The 13,177-nt window shown below is 49.3% G+C and overlaps 5 protein-coding genes across 5 annotated transcripts; 2 read left to right on the top strand and 3 right to left on the bottom strand.

Moving 5' to 3' along the window:
• Nucleotides 1-8,188: 8,188 nt before the first annotated feature.
• On the bottom strand, nucleotides 8,189-8,649 carry LOC128468945 (histone H2A type 2-B-like). The gene has a single exon (XM_053450754.1). It carries the CDS (start codon nucleotides 8,628-8,630, stop codon nucleotides 8,238-8,240), a length of 393 nt encoding a protein of 130 aa, XP_053306729.1. The 5' UTR covers nucleotides 8,631-8,649; the 3' UTR covers nucleotides 8,189-8,237.
• Nucleotides 8,650-8,928: 279 nt separating this feature from the next.
• LOC128468202 (histone H2B 1.1-like) lies at nucleotides 8,929-9,309 on the top strand. Its single transcript, XM_053449894.1, has one exon. It carries the CDS (start codon nucleotides 8,929-8,931, stop codon nucleotides 9,307-9,309), a length of 381 nt encoding a protein of 126 aa, XP_053305869.1.
• A 745-nt stretch (nucleotides 9,310-10,054) lies between these two features.
• Nucleotides 10,055-10,366, bottom strand: LOC128468201 (histone H4). The gene has a single exon (XM_053449893.1). The coding sequence runs from the start codon at nucleotides 10,364-10,366 to the stop codon at nucleotides 10,055-10,057; it is 312 nt and encodes a 103-aa protein (XP_053305868.1).
• Nucleotides 10,367-11,014: 648 nt separating this feature from the next.
• LOC128468880 (histone H3) lies at nucleotides 11,015-11,506 on the top strand. The gene has a single exon (XM_053450698.1). It carries the CDS (start codon nucleotides 11,050-11,052, stop codon nucleotides 11,458-11,460), a length of 411 nt encoding a protein of 136 aa, XP_053306673.1. The 5' UTR covers nucleotides 11,015-11,049; the 3' UTR covers nucleotides 11,461-11,506.
• A 361-nt stretch (nucleotides 11,507-11,867) lies between these two features.
• On the bottom strand, nucleotides 11,868-12,635 carry LOC128468864 (histone H1B-like). The gene has a single exon (XM_053450684.1). It carries the CDS (start codon nucleotides 12,590-12,592, stop codon nucleotides 11,954-11,956), a length of 639 nt encoding a protein of 212 aa, XP_053306659.1. The 5' UTR covers nucleotides 12,593-12,635; the 3' UTR covers nucleotides 11,868-11,953.
• Nucleotides 12,636-13,177: the final 542 nt, after the last annotated feature.

The following is a 13,177-nucleotide window of genomic DNA, read 5'->3' as shown; positions in this document are numbered from 1 at the left end:
GCATTGAGATGACCGAGACAGCTCCTTCCCCGGCGCCTCCCCCGGCAGAAACCTCTTCCAAGAAGAAACAGCCGAAGAAGCCCGCAGCTGCAAAAAGCCGTCCTGTGAAGTCCGGTCCCAGTGTCTCCGAGCTGATTGTGAAAGCGGTCTCTGCGTCCAAGGAGCGCAGCGGAGTGTCTCTCGCAGCTCTTAAAAAAGCACTCGCGGGGGGCGTGGCCTGACCGCGGAGCTGAATGGCGGCTTAAGTGAAGTGCTCTCCCTGCGTGTCGGCTAAACAGCGGCGATAAAAGCTTTCCACCGTGGATTTTTGTGCCTCTACAGGTGGGCTTGTTCCCTGGGACACCCCTGCGATGGCGTCTAAACATGCTAAACGAGGTTCTAATCGCTTACCTCAATATTTTGAGAAGCGGGCGCGTGCTGGCCTTCCATCCCAAGATGGCGACGAGGCCTCCCTCGTGTCTTCGCAGCCGGACCTTGCCACTGATGACCTCTCTTTGCGGGATGATCAGCAGGTAACCCCTGCTCTCCTTCAACAAATGCTGGAAAATTTGAAGACTTCAATGACTGACTCTATCAAAGACATGCTTTCGGATTTTAAACAAGATCTAGTTCAACTTGGCTCGCGGACCGATCACTTGGAGCACAAGTTTGAGGAGTACACCGGGGCCTATAACGAGCTGGTTGATCGCCATAATGATCTGGCTGACACTGTCCTGCAGCTTCAACTCAAGATGGCTGATCTTGAGGACAGGTCGCGACGCAACAACTTACGGCTTCGCGGGGTCCCTGAGGACGTTCCGAATAGCTCTCTTGAGATGTTCGCTAAGGACTTTTTTCATGTTCTTGTGCCGGAGCTATCTGCTGCTGATTTGCTTATGGATCGCATACACCGGCTCCCGAAACCGAAATCGCTCCCGGTGTCGGCCACCCGTGATGTGATCCTCCGGCTTCATTATTTTAAGGCGAAGGCGTCTATTTTGGCTGCTGCCAGGAAGAATCCATCCTTTCCTGCGCCATATGGCAATCTCCAGCTGTTTACTGATCTTTCCGCTGCGACGTTATCTGCTCGCCGTAAGTTTACCTCACTTACCTCACTTTTGCGCGAACACTCCATCCAGTATCGTTGGGGTTATCCGACGAAGCTCATTTTGTTCCGGAATGGCGTCCAGTCGGTGGTGCTGTCTCCAGCGGATGGTTTCCGACTTCTCCGTTCGTGGAATGTCCTGTCTGCGGCTGAGGATCTGCCTGCGGCGGCTGTTTCATCTTCTCCACCGCGTCACATCTCCACGGAATGGGAACTGGTGAAGACTCAGCGCCCGAAGCCTGGACAGTCTCCGGCACCATGACTGCGTCTTTTTGCTGTTTTGGACTTTGTTGGAGCCCCCGGGTGCCTGTTGACTGCTCCGGGAGTGACTGGATTCCGTGAGTGCAGCCTCCGGGCTGCTTCGTGAGCCGTTTTGTTTTGGGATTTGTTTCCCCTATCCTACATATGCCGCTGTTTTATCCTTTTTTTATGTTTCTTGCTTTATTGTTATACATTGCGCCCGTTGGCTTGCATTGCGCCCGTGCCTTTGGCGTACCCTGGGCATTCGAGCTCTTTCTGCATTGCACACGCAGACATGTGGGTTTTTTGGTGTCTATCGACCCTTTGCCACATTACACATACACGTACATTTATTTCTTTTCCCCTTTTTTTTTTTTTTTTTTTTGTCTGTCTTGGCCCTTTCTTGTGCGTTATATGTTTGCCCCGTGCTTCATGTTTTTCTTCTGTTTTTTGGCGGCTCTGGACGTACTGGTCCGTTTCCGTATCACTCACACACATGTACGCTTCTTTATTTCTTTACTTTTTCTTACACATGTCATGGTTGGGCTCCCTTGATGCTGAGGGCCTTTGGCGTGCTTTGGCGTGCTGGTTTTTCTGACTGTGTGCCCCTGTGGGCTTCTTGATTGCCTTCCGCCCGCTAGCCGTTATTGGGCTTCTGGTTGCTGCATTACACGATACACGTACAGTTCTTTTATTTTATTTTCTTTTATTATTATTATTTGTTTCTTCTATGTTGTGGCCAGTATGCCTGCCCTTTGCCTTATAGTCTTCTTCCGCGGCTTTGGTCGCACTGGCCCGTTAATGTGTCGCGCACGCACACGTATACCTTTTTTTTGTTTTTTTTCATTTGGTCCTTCTCTGCGTGGCCCTTTCTTCTGCGTTGTATGTCTGCCATGTGCCTTTCTGTTTTTTGGCGGCTCTGGTCCATTCCTGTATTACGCACACACACGTACACCTTTTTATTTATTTTCTATTACATATGTGTTTCTCTCTACACATGTCTCTATTATGTTTTTGGCATTTCTGACTCAGGGATTTTTGCCTTATCTGCTAGTCCTCTCTCGCTCAGGTTACGGATGCCTCTCCATTATGTTTTCTTGTCACCTGTATTGTTACATTGTTATTATTTCTTTGTTTTTTGCCGACACGCAGGCTGCCTTCTGTTGGTTTTGTTGCTCCCCCCCTACCGGAGTGTCCTGCGGCGATCCTTTTTTCTTCGCCTGGCGGTTCACTCCGTTTTGTGGCTCTCTGACGCCTTGTCTCTGACGGCTTGTCTGGGCCTTCTTCCTTTCCTGTTCTTTCCTTTTCCCCTCGCCTTTCCTCTCTCTCTCTCCCTCTCTCTCTCTTTTTTCTTTCTTCTATTTTCTACACGAGCCTTACCGTTCTTTCGGTTAATGCCAAGGGCCTCAATACTCCTCATAAGCGGCGCATGTTTCTCTGTGAGCTTAAGTCTAGGAGGGCTGACGTTGTGATGGTTCAGGAGACGCACCTTCTGAAATCTGGTGGCCGCTGTTTTAACTTTCCGCAATATCCTACTGAATATCATGCTATGTCTGACACTAAGACGGCCGGGGTGGCTATGCTTATCCACAAGAATGTCCATTTCCAGCTCCACTCTAAGCACTCTGACCCTAAAGGTCGTTCCCTCCTACTCACGGCTGACCTTAACGGGACTCCGTTCACGCTGCTCACTATTTATGCTCCTAATGACAACCAGCTGTCTTTTTTGGAAAAAACCTTCTTGAAACTTCAAAAGGTCCGCCTGGGCCGCACGGTTGTTGGCGGGGATTTTAACCTTCCTCCGGTCCCGACGTTAGACTCCTCTGCTACCATGTCCTCCAGATATTTGAAGTCGCTTACATTGCAAGGCAACCGTTTCCACCATCTTCTCCATCGCTGTGGACTGTTTGATGCTTGGAGGGTTCTTCACCCCCTTGGACGAGACTATACGTTTTACTCCAATCCTCATTCCAGCTACTCTCGCATTGATCTTCTTTTGGTTGATAAACTTACCTTACAGTCTGTTCGCACCGCCTCCATTGGCAATATCACGTGGTCCGATCATGCGCCGGTTTGGAAATCCCTTTCGCACGGGGGCCTCGACCTTCCACCACCCCTTTGGCGCCTGAATGACAGCTTACTCCAGCAGTCTCCTGTCTGTGCGGAGACCGAAACCGCTTTGCTTCAGTATTTCGACTCCAACGCGACACCAGACCTGCAGCCTTCCACGCTCTGGTTGGCCCATAAAGCGGTGATCCGTGGCCACTTCCTCCGGATTGCCTCTCAACAGAAGAAGGCTCGGACGCACTCACTTTCCACTCTCACCGCCCGGCTTACGGCTCTCGAACTCACTGATAAATCTGCTTGGTCTCCTGCTACTCACGCTGAATTGCAATCGTTGAAAGATGAAATTCATGCACTTAACCTTCAGCATACTGAACTTGCTTTGCGACGGCTTCATCAAACATATTACTCCAAGGGCAACAAGGCTGATACCCTGCTGGCGCGCAAGCTTCGTTTACAGTCGTCATCCTCGACGATTCATTACATACAAACGCCGGATGCTGGTCGGATCTACAATCCTAAACATATTGCTGACCAGTTTGCAACTTACTATGAATCTCTCTACAACCTGGGGTCCCACCCACACGTGCTGCAGCCGCAAGACCAACATATTCGGCGTTTCTTGGACTCTCTTCCTCTTCCCCAGCTTTCGGAGGACCATTGGGAGGATCTCATCAAGCCCCCTACTGTGGATGAAGTTGCCTTAACGATTGCTGCTCTCAAGCCTCATAAAGCGCCTGGACCTGATGGTCTGCCTAATTGCTACTACCAAACGTTTAAGCATATCTTGGCTCCTCACCTCTGTGATTTATTTACTCATTTGATGGGGCCTTCCCCGCTTCCCTCAGAGATGGCTGCTGCACATATTACTACGATACCCAAGCCGGGGAAGTCCCCAACTGCCTGCGCGAATTACCGGCCAATTTCCCTTTTAAATACGGACACTAAATTGTATTCTAAGATTTTGGCTGACCGCCTGAACCGTCTCCTCCCATCTCTGATTAGTAATGATCAAGTCGGCTTTGTTATGGGTCGCCAGCCATCGGATAATACGCGGCGGATTACGAACATTATTCATCTTGCCTCCTCTGGTCGTCAACCGTGCCTTCTCCTCTCCTTGGATGCGGAGAAGGCCTTTGATAGGCTCCACTGGGGCTTCCTCATGGCCACTCTACGTGCGTTTCATCTCCCAGAGGCCTTCATCGCAGCGATTGCTCGTCTATACGTTCGTCCTCATGCGAGTGTTCGTGTTGCCGGCTTCCTCTCCCGGCCTTTTGACATCTCGAATGAAACTAGACAAGGCTGTCCCCTCTCGCCGTTACTTTTTGCGCTAGCCATGGAGCCTCTGGCTATTGCGGCGCGATCGTCCCCGGATGTCAAAGGTTTTTCGTGCCACTCTGTTGAAACGAAGCTTGCCTTGTATGCTGACGACGTCCTGCTCACCATCACAGACCCGCTGCACTCTCTACCAGCTCTGCACTCTCTCCTCGAGGAGTTTGGCACCGTTTCCTATTATAAAATCAATTGGGGCAAGTCCCAGGCTCTGAATCTGGGGTTCCCTGCGGCGGTGATTGCCCAAATATTGACAATGTTTCCGTATGACTGGAGATCAGATTACCTTACTTACCTGGGGATTCGTCTCACTAAATCTGTTCACACTCTGGCTAAAGTCAATTACCAACATATCTGGCGCGCGATTAAAGACGATCTCCTTCGATGGTCCAAATTTGAACTTTCGTGGACCGGTAGGATTGTCTCCTTCAAGATGAACTCTTTACCGAAATTGCTCTACCTGTTCCGGACGTTGCCGGTTCCTATCTCGCCTGCCCTCCTTCGTGAAATTCAGTCGACTGTTTCCGCGTTCATCTGGGCCGACAAGAAAGCCCGGCTCTCCATTCGTCTCCTTCAACGACCTAAGATGCTAGGAGGCCTGGGAGTCCCGGATGTTAAGAAATATTATTTGGCTGCTGCCCTCACACAGACTCTCCAGCTGTTCTCTGCTGCGGCACGTGTGGCGTGGGTTGACCTTGAAACCGCTTTCGCTCGACCGTGGGCCCTGAGAGACTTACTTTGGCTCCCGAAGTCTGTTCGTCCACCGCTGCCGCATCTTTTACCCACCTCAAAGTTGTCGCTATCCTTGTGGGACAAATACCGTACCACTCTTGGGTTTCCATCTACCTTATCTGCATATGCGCCCATTACGGTTTTACGCTCCCTGTTGCCTCATGTTTCCGTTGACTCTTGGCTGCAGGCTGGTGTCCTGACCATTAACCAGTTTCTTTCACAAGGTCATGTCTGCTCTTTCCAGGACTTAAAGGCGGCCTATTCACTCACCAATAAGGATTTCCTGCAGTTTCTCCAATTCCGTCACGTCATTCAGAAATACTGGAAACCTGCCCTGTCTACGGCCTCCATGCCTCCTATTGTTAAGCTTTGCCTTCAGGCTCCCGTTATCCCGCATGCCATCTCCGTCTGCTATGCTGCTCTGCTGGACTGTGCGCCCGATCGTAAGCTTCCGTATATGGAGGCTTGGGAAAAAGAGCTTCAGTGTTCCTTTGCTGTTCAGGATTGGTATACGGCCTTAGATCAGATTCGTGGTGTCTCCAGAAATGCTACCCATTTTGAAACGGATCGTAAAGTCATATTTCACTGGTATTATGTCCCTGTCAAGCTCTCCAAGATTTTTCCATCTACCTCCCCTCTGTGCTGGAGATTGTGTGGCCACAGGGGGACGATGGCTCATATATGGTGGGACTGTCCTCAGTTGTCTACTTTTTGGTCTGAAGTTTTTGCACTCATTAATCATCTGCTCCCGGTTTCTATTGTCTCCTCCGTCTCGGTCGCCCTCCTAGACATGCTCCCTTCTGACCTAGATTCACCGTGTCGTAAACTCCTCATGCATCTCCTCCTGGCTGCTAAGAGTTGTATTGCTAGGAAGTGGAAGAACCCTACGCCTCCTTCCATACGTGAGGTGCTGTATTCTGTGGCCACTACCCGTACGTACGAATGTATGGCCCACTCGGCCTTGGGTACCTCTCATGTTTTCCAAGCTACTTGGGATAGGTGGGATGATTTCTATCTTACCTCTTTTCGTGGTACCCCTCCTGGTTTTCTGCTCCATGATATGCGTACTCCATGGAGCTTGAAGGCTGTTCGTTCGTTTTAGGCTCTTCTCTCTCTTTTCTTTTCTTTCTTTTTCCTTTCTGCTCCCTCCCTTCCGTTCTTTCCTGTTTTCCCCTGTCCCTCCCTTTCATGGACTGGTCATGCGAGGTCCTTATTCCGATGCAGCTTGCCACCGATTGTATACTCCTTTCGTGTGTCTGGCTGCTGTGCTGTTTGTTGCATTTTCTGTTGCTCCTTTGATCACCGATTATGTATTTGTATAGCGCTACGTTTTCCTTGCTACCTGGCCGGGCTCTGTTACTCCGTTCGGTGGTACGTTGTACTGTATTGGTCTGATGTTTACTGATTTCGGTACCGTCTTATCTTTTGTTTTTTGTCCGTGCCTTTTCTTTTGTTTGTTATGAAAATTCAATAAAATTTCAAGTGATAAAATATTTCTATAAGAGTATTTAAGTGTTGTCTGCTCCCAGACCACAAATGCGGAAAGGGTTAATTGCATCATTGTATTTCTGTAGGATCTTTTGTTAAAATGTTGGCAATTGTGCATTACTTAAAGTATTATTACCAGTTGTTCTAAGTGAAATAACTGAAATATAGGCCAAACTTTTGGTTAATTTTCTTTGACCTGTTTGTTTAATAAAGAGCTTCTCTGTGAAAACTGAACATGATACTTTTTTTGTGCGGAAATTGTACATACACACATACATTTATATAAAATTTGCCATGAACAATTCCCAGTTTACTGAACAAGAATATACCCTACCAGTAAAACTGCTATCCCCCCCAGATTTTTAGGGGTTCCTACGCCCATGACTGAGGGTTAATTTAAGAAAGTTAACTAAAGGTGCAGTTAGAGGTAAAGCAATCTAAAGGTGGACAATCTAAGGGGAATCTAAATCCTGGGGGCAGTGAAGATTATTAATGTATTTATTTATAAAAGTGTGGTGTCAGTGATATTCTCTGAATGGTTTGAATCTCTGAACGATTCTCTTCCTTCAGTGACATCGCTAGAGTAGGCAGCCAGGCAGGAGGGTTCATTGACCCTAATGAAAGGGGCGGGGCCAAACGTTAGTTTGACTGCAGGGAGGGACTGGGCAAAAGATTCGGATCATGAATCGGATCATTTCAATGACCGACTCGAAATGATCCGATTCACTTTACTGATCCGAACTTCGCATCACTGCTTTGGGGTATATGAAGGGTTAATTCCTTCTTAGCAATTAAGCTTTCAGAGGCAAGGGAGATGTCTACAGTGGAGCTACTCACGGGTCTCTCTCAGTGATTATCAAATTCATTAATACGCTCCCCAGACCATTGCCAGCTACACGATGATCACACAGCTGAGGGATTCCCCGGCTTCTGCCACATTAATTTGCGGTAAACCACAATTTCTTATGCAATGCTGCCACCGTGTGATAGCACTTGCCCACCCACCTTTCTTGAGAACCATATTTATCCGTGTAAGTGCTGGCAGCTTTGCCTCGAATTTTAGCCCTGAAACGGGGTATGGTGTATAATGTAGTTTGTATGAATGGTGTTTAGCCACCGTGAAGCTCAGCAACTAAACATCGGGCTGAAAAACTGCAGTGGAAAGCAGTTGCCTTTAGGGAAGCTTGCAGCAAGTTTATAGCAAGACAGATATAGCTTGTTCCAGAGATTATGGGTGGCTCTGAAAAGAGCCTTTGGTGGTGTTGGCCAATTGCCCTGTAGTTACCGATTACCGCACTCACTTGCTCTTGGCAGGCTTGTGGCTCTCGGTCTTCTTGGGCAAGAGCACCGCCTGGATGTTGGGTAGAACACCTCCCTGAGCAATGGTGACCCCTCCGAGCAGCTTATTGAGCTCCTCGTCGTTACGAACAGCGAGTTGCAGGTGGCGAGGAATGATACGGGTCTTCTTGTTGTCGCGTGCAGCGTTACCAGCCAACTCCAATATCTCAGCAGTCAGATACTCCAACACCGCTGCCAGATACACGGGGGCGCCGGCTCCTACTCTCTCGGCATAATTACCCTTGCGAAGAAGCCTATGCACACGGCCGACAGGGAACTGCAGACCAGCTCGGGAAGAACGTGTCTTCGCCTTAGCACGAACTTTTCCACCTTGTTTTCCTCTGCCAGACATATCTTGACTCAACAAATGACCGCGCAGATACTTGCCTAAGCAGTACGTTATTCGTCACTGATTGGTTCCTTTTCAAAACAGCCAATCGGGTGGAAATGGTCTGAGACACCAATCGGTGTAGGCACTGCGGTTTATGGGCGGCCGCATCTTCACACGTGACAACCTCATCGAATCGGAAGCGAGACAGCAGAACGGCCTTATTTGCATGCGGTGCCTATAAAGGGAAGGGCCCAGCGCAGTAACACTTCAGTATTCGTCACGTTTTCTTGTGTTCCGTGTTGAAAGGAAAGCAGACGCGATGCCTGATCCAGGGAAATCTGCCCCTGCTCCGAAAAAAGGCTCTAAGAAAGCGGTTACGAAGACTCAGAAAAAAGATGGGAAGAAACGCAAGAAGAGCAGAAAGGAAAGCTACGCGATTTATGTCTATAAGGTACTGAAGCAGGTGCATCCCGACACTGGTATTTCCTCCAAGGCCATGGGCATCATGAACTCGTTTGTCAGTGATATCTTTGAGCGCATTGCCGGGGAAGCTTCACGCCTAGCCCATTACAACAAGCGCTCCACCATCACTTCTCGGGAGATTCAGACTGCTGTACGCCTCCTCCTTCCTGGAGAGCTGGCCAAGCACGCTGTGTCAGAGGGCACCAAGGCTGTTACCAAGTACACCAGCGCCAAGTAAAGTTCTCTTTATTCTCTCTTTAAACAAAGGCTCTTTTGAGAGCCACCCACACGGTCTGTCTCAGAGCTATGTGAATTATGTAGCCCCTTTTGTTGGACTGCTAGCTCTGGGAAGAGCATTTGTGAGCATTGAAATGTGCTCCTCACTCCTCCAGATCAGCTGGGGTGTTGTGCCCATCGACCAGACTGCTTGGCAAGAGGAGCCCAAGGTGAAGGGGCTCCTGTAATGGCAACGATCTGTACTCTGATTGGGTATTCCAGCTAATCGCTGATTTCTCCTGCTGGGACCCAAGAGATTAACCCCTTCACCGTCAGACAGAACCAGCGTTGCAGAGAGAAGGGGCTCCTTTAACACTGCGGCTAGCCTAAGCTGAGCTACATCGTGGGTCTATTGTCCTGAAAACAGGATAAGACATGAGGGGACGACAAAGTCATAATAACATCACACACATACTGGGACATACAGAATTCAGATAACTACCACAGACGGCGCCTATTAACCCTGGGACGTGTCGGCCCCTATTCAAGCGAGGCCAGCCTTTGGAGAACACCAGCTACCGATCTCAGCACATGTTCTGCCAGTAGCTCAATCTATAGCCAGACCCAGCCACTGTTAAGCTGGTTATTTCAAGGTGTGCATAGAAAAACGCGGGCAGACTCTGGGACAGCATGATCATAGCCTAAGAGAGGGTGTGGGTGGCTCTGAAAAGAGCCGTTGGGTGTTTCAGGGTCACGAGTGAACAAGTTTAACCTCCGAAACCGTACAGAGTACGGCCTTGGCGTTTCAAGGCATACACCACGTCCATAGCGGTAACGGTTTTCCTCTTGGCATGCTCCGTATAAGTGACTGCGTCACGAATCACATTCTCCAAAAAAACTTTGAGCACACCACGGGTCTCCTCATAGATGAGCCCTGAGATACGCTTTACACCTCCTCTGCGAGCCAAACGGCGGATAGCAGGCTTGGTGATCCCCTGGATGTTATCCCGAAGCACCTTCCTGTGCCTCTTTGCGCCACCTTTCCCGAGTCCCTTACCTCCTTTGCCACGGCCAGACATGATAGCGTTTACTGCACGAGCTCCACAGCACAATACTCGCCTACGGCCGTCCCGCTTTCTTTTATGCGTACTCGACGGACCTGATGGGGAACCGCACCATGCTGCCTCAAGGGGGTGTTGCTTTTTGAATATATGCTTATCGTTGGTTGGCTGGAGAAGCTTCCAAACGTGCCTCAGCCACCGATTGGCTATTTAGGAATATCAAAAACCTTAATGCTTTTGCCTCCCTCACCGCCACGTGATCGCTTTCGACGATCCCTCATTTACCACTAGGTGGCAGCATATCGCTGTAAATAAACGCCAAACGGAGACTAAGATAAAGGCGGGCTTTTAGCTTTCGCCGTATCACTGTTAACGGTCAGCCAGTACACAGGTTCACTAGGTAGGAGGCTGACCAAAAGAGAGGAGAAGAAATAAATAAAAAAAGAACCGCAGCTAACGAATAAATGACCGATTCGAGCATTTAATTTAAATAAATAAAAAAAAAAAAGATAACTCTCCACACCGAAGTCTCTTGATCAAAGGCTGGCTTTTTCAAACCATCGTCCTAGCCTATGAAAAAGAGGGGCGTGATTAAGCGTATCCAATCACATTCACCGCTACTCTATAAAGGGCTTGAGTTAGCCACAGAATCGTTACAATTACGTTGAATTCGTCGTTGAATCAGATCGGCACGCACCAGCATGGCTCGCACCAAGCAGACAGCCCGTAAGTCCACCGGAGGAAAAGCTCCTCGGAAGCAGCTGGCGACCAAAGCTGCGAGGAAAAGCGCTCCGGCTACCGGTGGTGTGAAGAAGCCACATCGCTACCGCCCGGGCACCGTAGCTCTTAGGGAAATCCGCCGTTACCAGAAATCTACGGAGTTGCTTATCCGAAAGCTGCCTTTCCAGCGGCTGGTCCGTGAGATTGCTCAAGACTTCAAAACCGATCTACGTTTCCAGAGTTCTGCTGTTATGGCTCTCCAGGAAGCCAGCGAGGCTTACCTCGTGGGGCTTTTCGAAGACACCAATTTGTGCGCTATTCACGCTAAGCGGGTTACTATCATGCCAAAAGACATTCAGCTGGCTCGCAGGATCAGAGGAGAACGTGCTTAAATAAACGTGGTGTGGGCGAACGCGATTTTCCCCCTCACCCTCCCACAAAGGCTCTTTTAAGAGCCACCACATTATCACTCAAACGAGCTTGTGTTTTGTGTTTCCCTTCGCATGCACGAAATTAACCCTGTTGCTCGCGCCCAAGCTTGAAATATCTCACACCGTTATCCCACTACCGAGCGAGCCGTTAAGCGGCCGAGTCCCCGGCTGGGCATAACGAGTAACGGCAAAGCACAATCTTTAAGCCCGCCCCTTATCTCTATTATGTTACGGACAGGGCTCAGAGCGAGAGCGCTGGCCGAATATGTGAATCCATGCACAACACACAAGTATGGGGCTAGGCTTTCAGCGGGTGGCCCACATAGCCGCGGCCGGTGATTAAACGCTTTTTCTTTTTTCGGAGGATATGATGGTTCTGAAAAGAACCTTTTGTGTGAAGAATTAAGTGGGAAAGCACACACCAGAGGCGCTGCAAAACCCACGCCCCCCCTTCTCACTTTTTGGAGGCTGCCTTTTTAGCCTTGGGCTTAGCGGGGCTTTTGGCTGCCTTGGGCTTAGCGGGGCTTTTGGTAGCCTTGGGCTTTGTGGCCTTCTTAGCTGGGCTCTTGCCAGCTTTCTTCGCTTTAACAACCTTAGGCTTCTTGGGACTCTTGGCTGCGGCCGACGGTTTCTTGATCTTTTTCGGGCTTTTCTTCACTCCTGCAGGGGCTTTCTTGGGCGACTTCACAACCTTCTTAGAGGCTGCTTTTTTAGGCTTTACGGGAGTTTCCTTCTTCTTTGATGTCTTCTCTCTGCTCTCCAGCTGCTTCTTGTTCAGCTTGAAAGAGCCAGAGGCACCGCTTCCTTTCAGCTGGATCAGGGTCTCTTTAGACACCAGACCCTTGAGAGCGAGCTTCAGGCGGCTGTTATTCTTTTCTACGTCGTAGCCGCCAGCAGCGAGTGCTTTTTTAAGAGCTGCGAGAGACACTCCGCTGCGCTCCTTGGACGCAGAGACTGCTTTCACAATCAGCTCGGAGACACTGGGACCGGACTTCACAGGACGGCTTTTTGCAGCTGCCGGCTTTTTCGGCTGTTTCTTCTTGGAAGAGGTTTCTGCCGGCGGAGGAGCCGGGGAAGGAGCTGTCTCGGCCATCTCAATGCCTGGATCCCGCCACAAAACAGTTCAAATCGCACGTAAACACGGGGTTAACCCGCCAGAAGTTTGGCTTTTATAGACGAGCTGCCGCACATTCATTGGTTCATGAGCAGTAGCCTGCGAGTCTATGATTGGACGCCGTTTCTGAAACCTCCCCATGCTGCCGATCGCCGGCGCATCGCTGGATTTGCAGTCAGGGGGAGGGGGGTTTGAAAGGAAAATATATTTACCGTTTGCGCGTAAACGTCTCATCACACTTCTAATTATAGATCCTAACTCCAAAGCAGTTGAATTTCTTTCACCGTGTAGTCCCCCCCCAAAAAAAAACCCCCAAAAACTTTCACGGAACAGCACCCAAGAGGTGTGAAATAATAAATAAATTAAATAATGAATACAGACAATTAATAAAATAAATTCTTTAATACGGTATCACCTATTAAAGATTAATTGATCCTTAAACTTAATCTATAAATTTATATAACCCAATCATTAATTATTATTTAAGAATAGCCAAATATTTATACAGGACTGCCGAAAGGTAAGTACAAGGGGGGGGGCGGCAGGGACGGAGGGAGAGGAAGG

This window comes from Spea bombifrons, chromosome 11 (genome assembly GCF_027358695.1).
Source record: "Spea bombifrons isolate aSpeBom1 chromosome 11, aSpeBom1.2.pri, whole genome shotgun sequence".
Classification (NCBI taxonomy): domain Eukaryota; kingdom Metazoa; phylum Chordata; class Amphibia; order Anura; family Pelobatidae; genus Spea; species Spea bombifrons.
The sequence above is the reverse complement of the archived record's forward strand: the minus strand, read 5'-3'. Positions and strand labels throughout refer to the sequence as shown.

Bases quoted from the DNA above. Each gene is read 5' to 3' on its own strand.
- LOC128468945 (XM_053450754.1), bottom strand. From the start codon at position 8,630: ATGTCTGGCAGAGGAAAACAAGGTGGAAAAGTTCGTGCTAAGGCGAAG.
- LOC128468202 (XM_053449894.1), top strand. From the start codon at position 8,929: ATGCCTGATCCAGGGAAATCTGCCCCTGCTCCGAAAAAAGGCTCTAAG.
- LOC128468201 (XM_053449893.1), bottom strand. From the start codon at position 10,366: ATGTCTGGCCGTGGCAAAGGAGGTAAGGGACTCGGGAAAGGTGGCGCA.
- LOC128468880 (XM_053450698.1), top strand. From the start codon at position 11,050: ATGGCTCGCACCAAGCAGACAGCCCGTAAGTCCACCGGAGGAAAAGCT.
- LOC128468864 (XM_053450684.1), bottom strand. From the start codon at position 12,592: ATGGCCGAGACAGCTCCTTCCCCGGCTCCTCCGCCGGCAGAAACCTCT.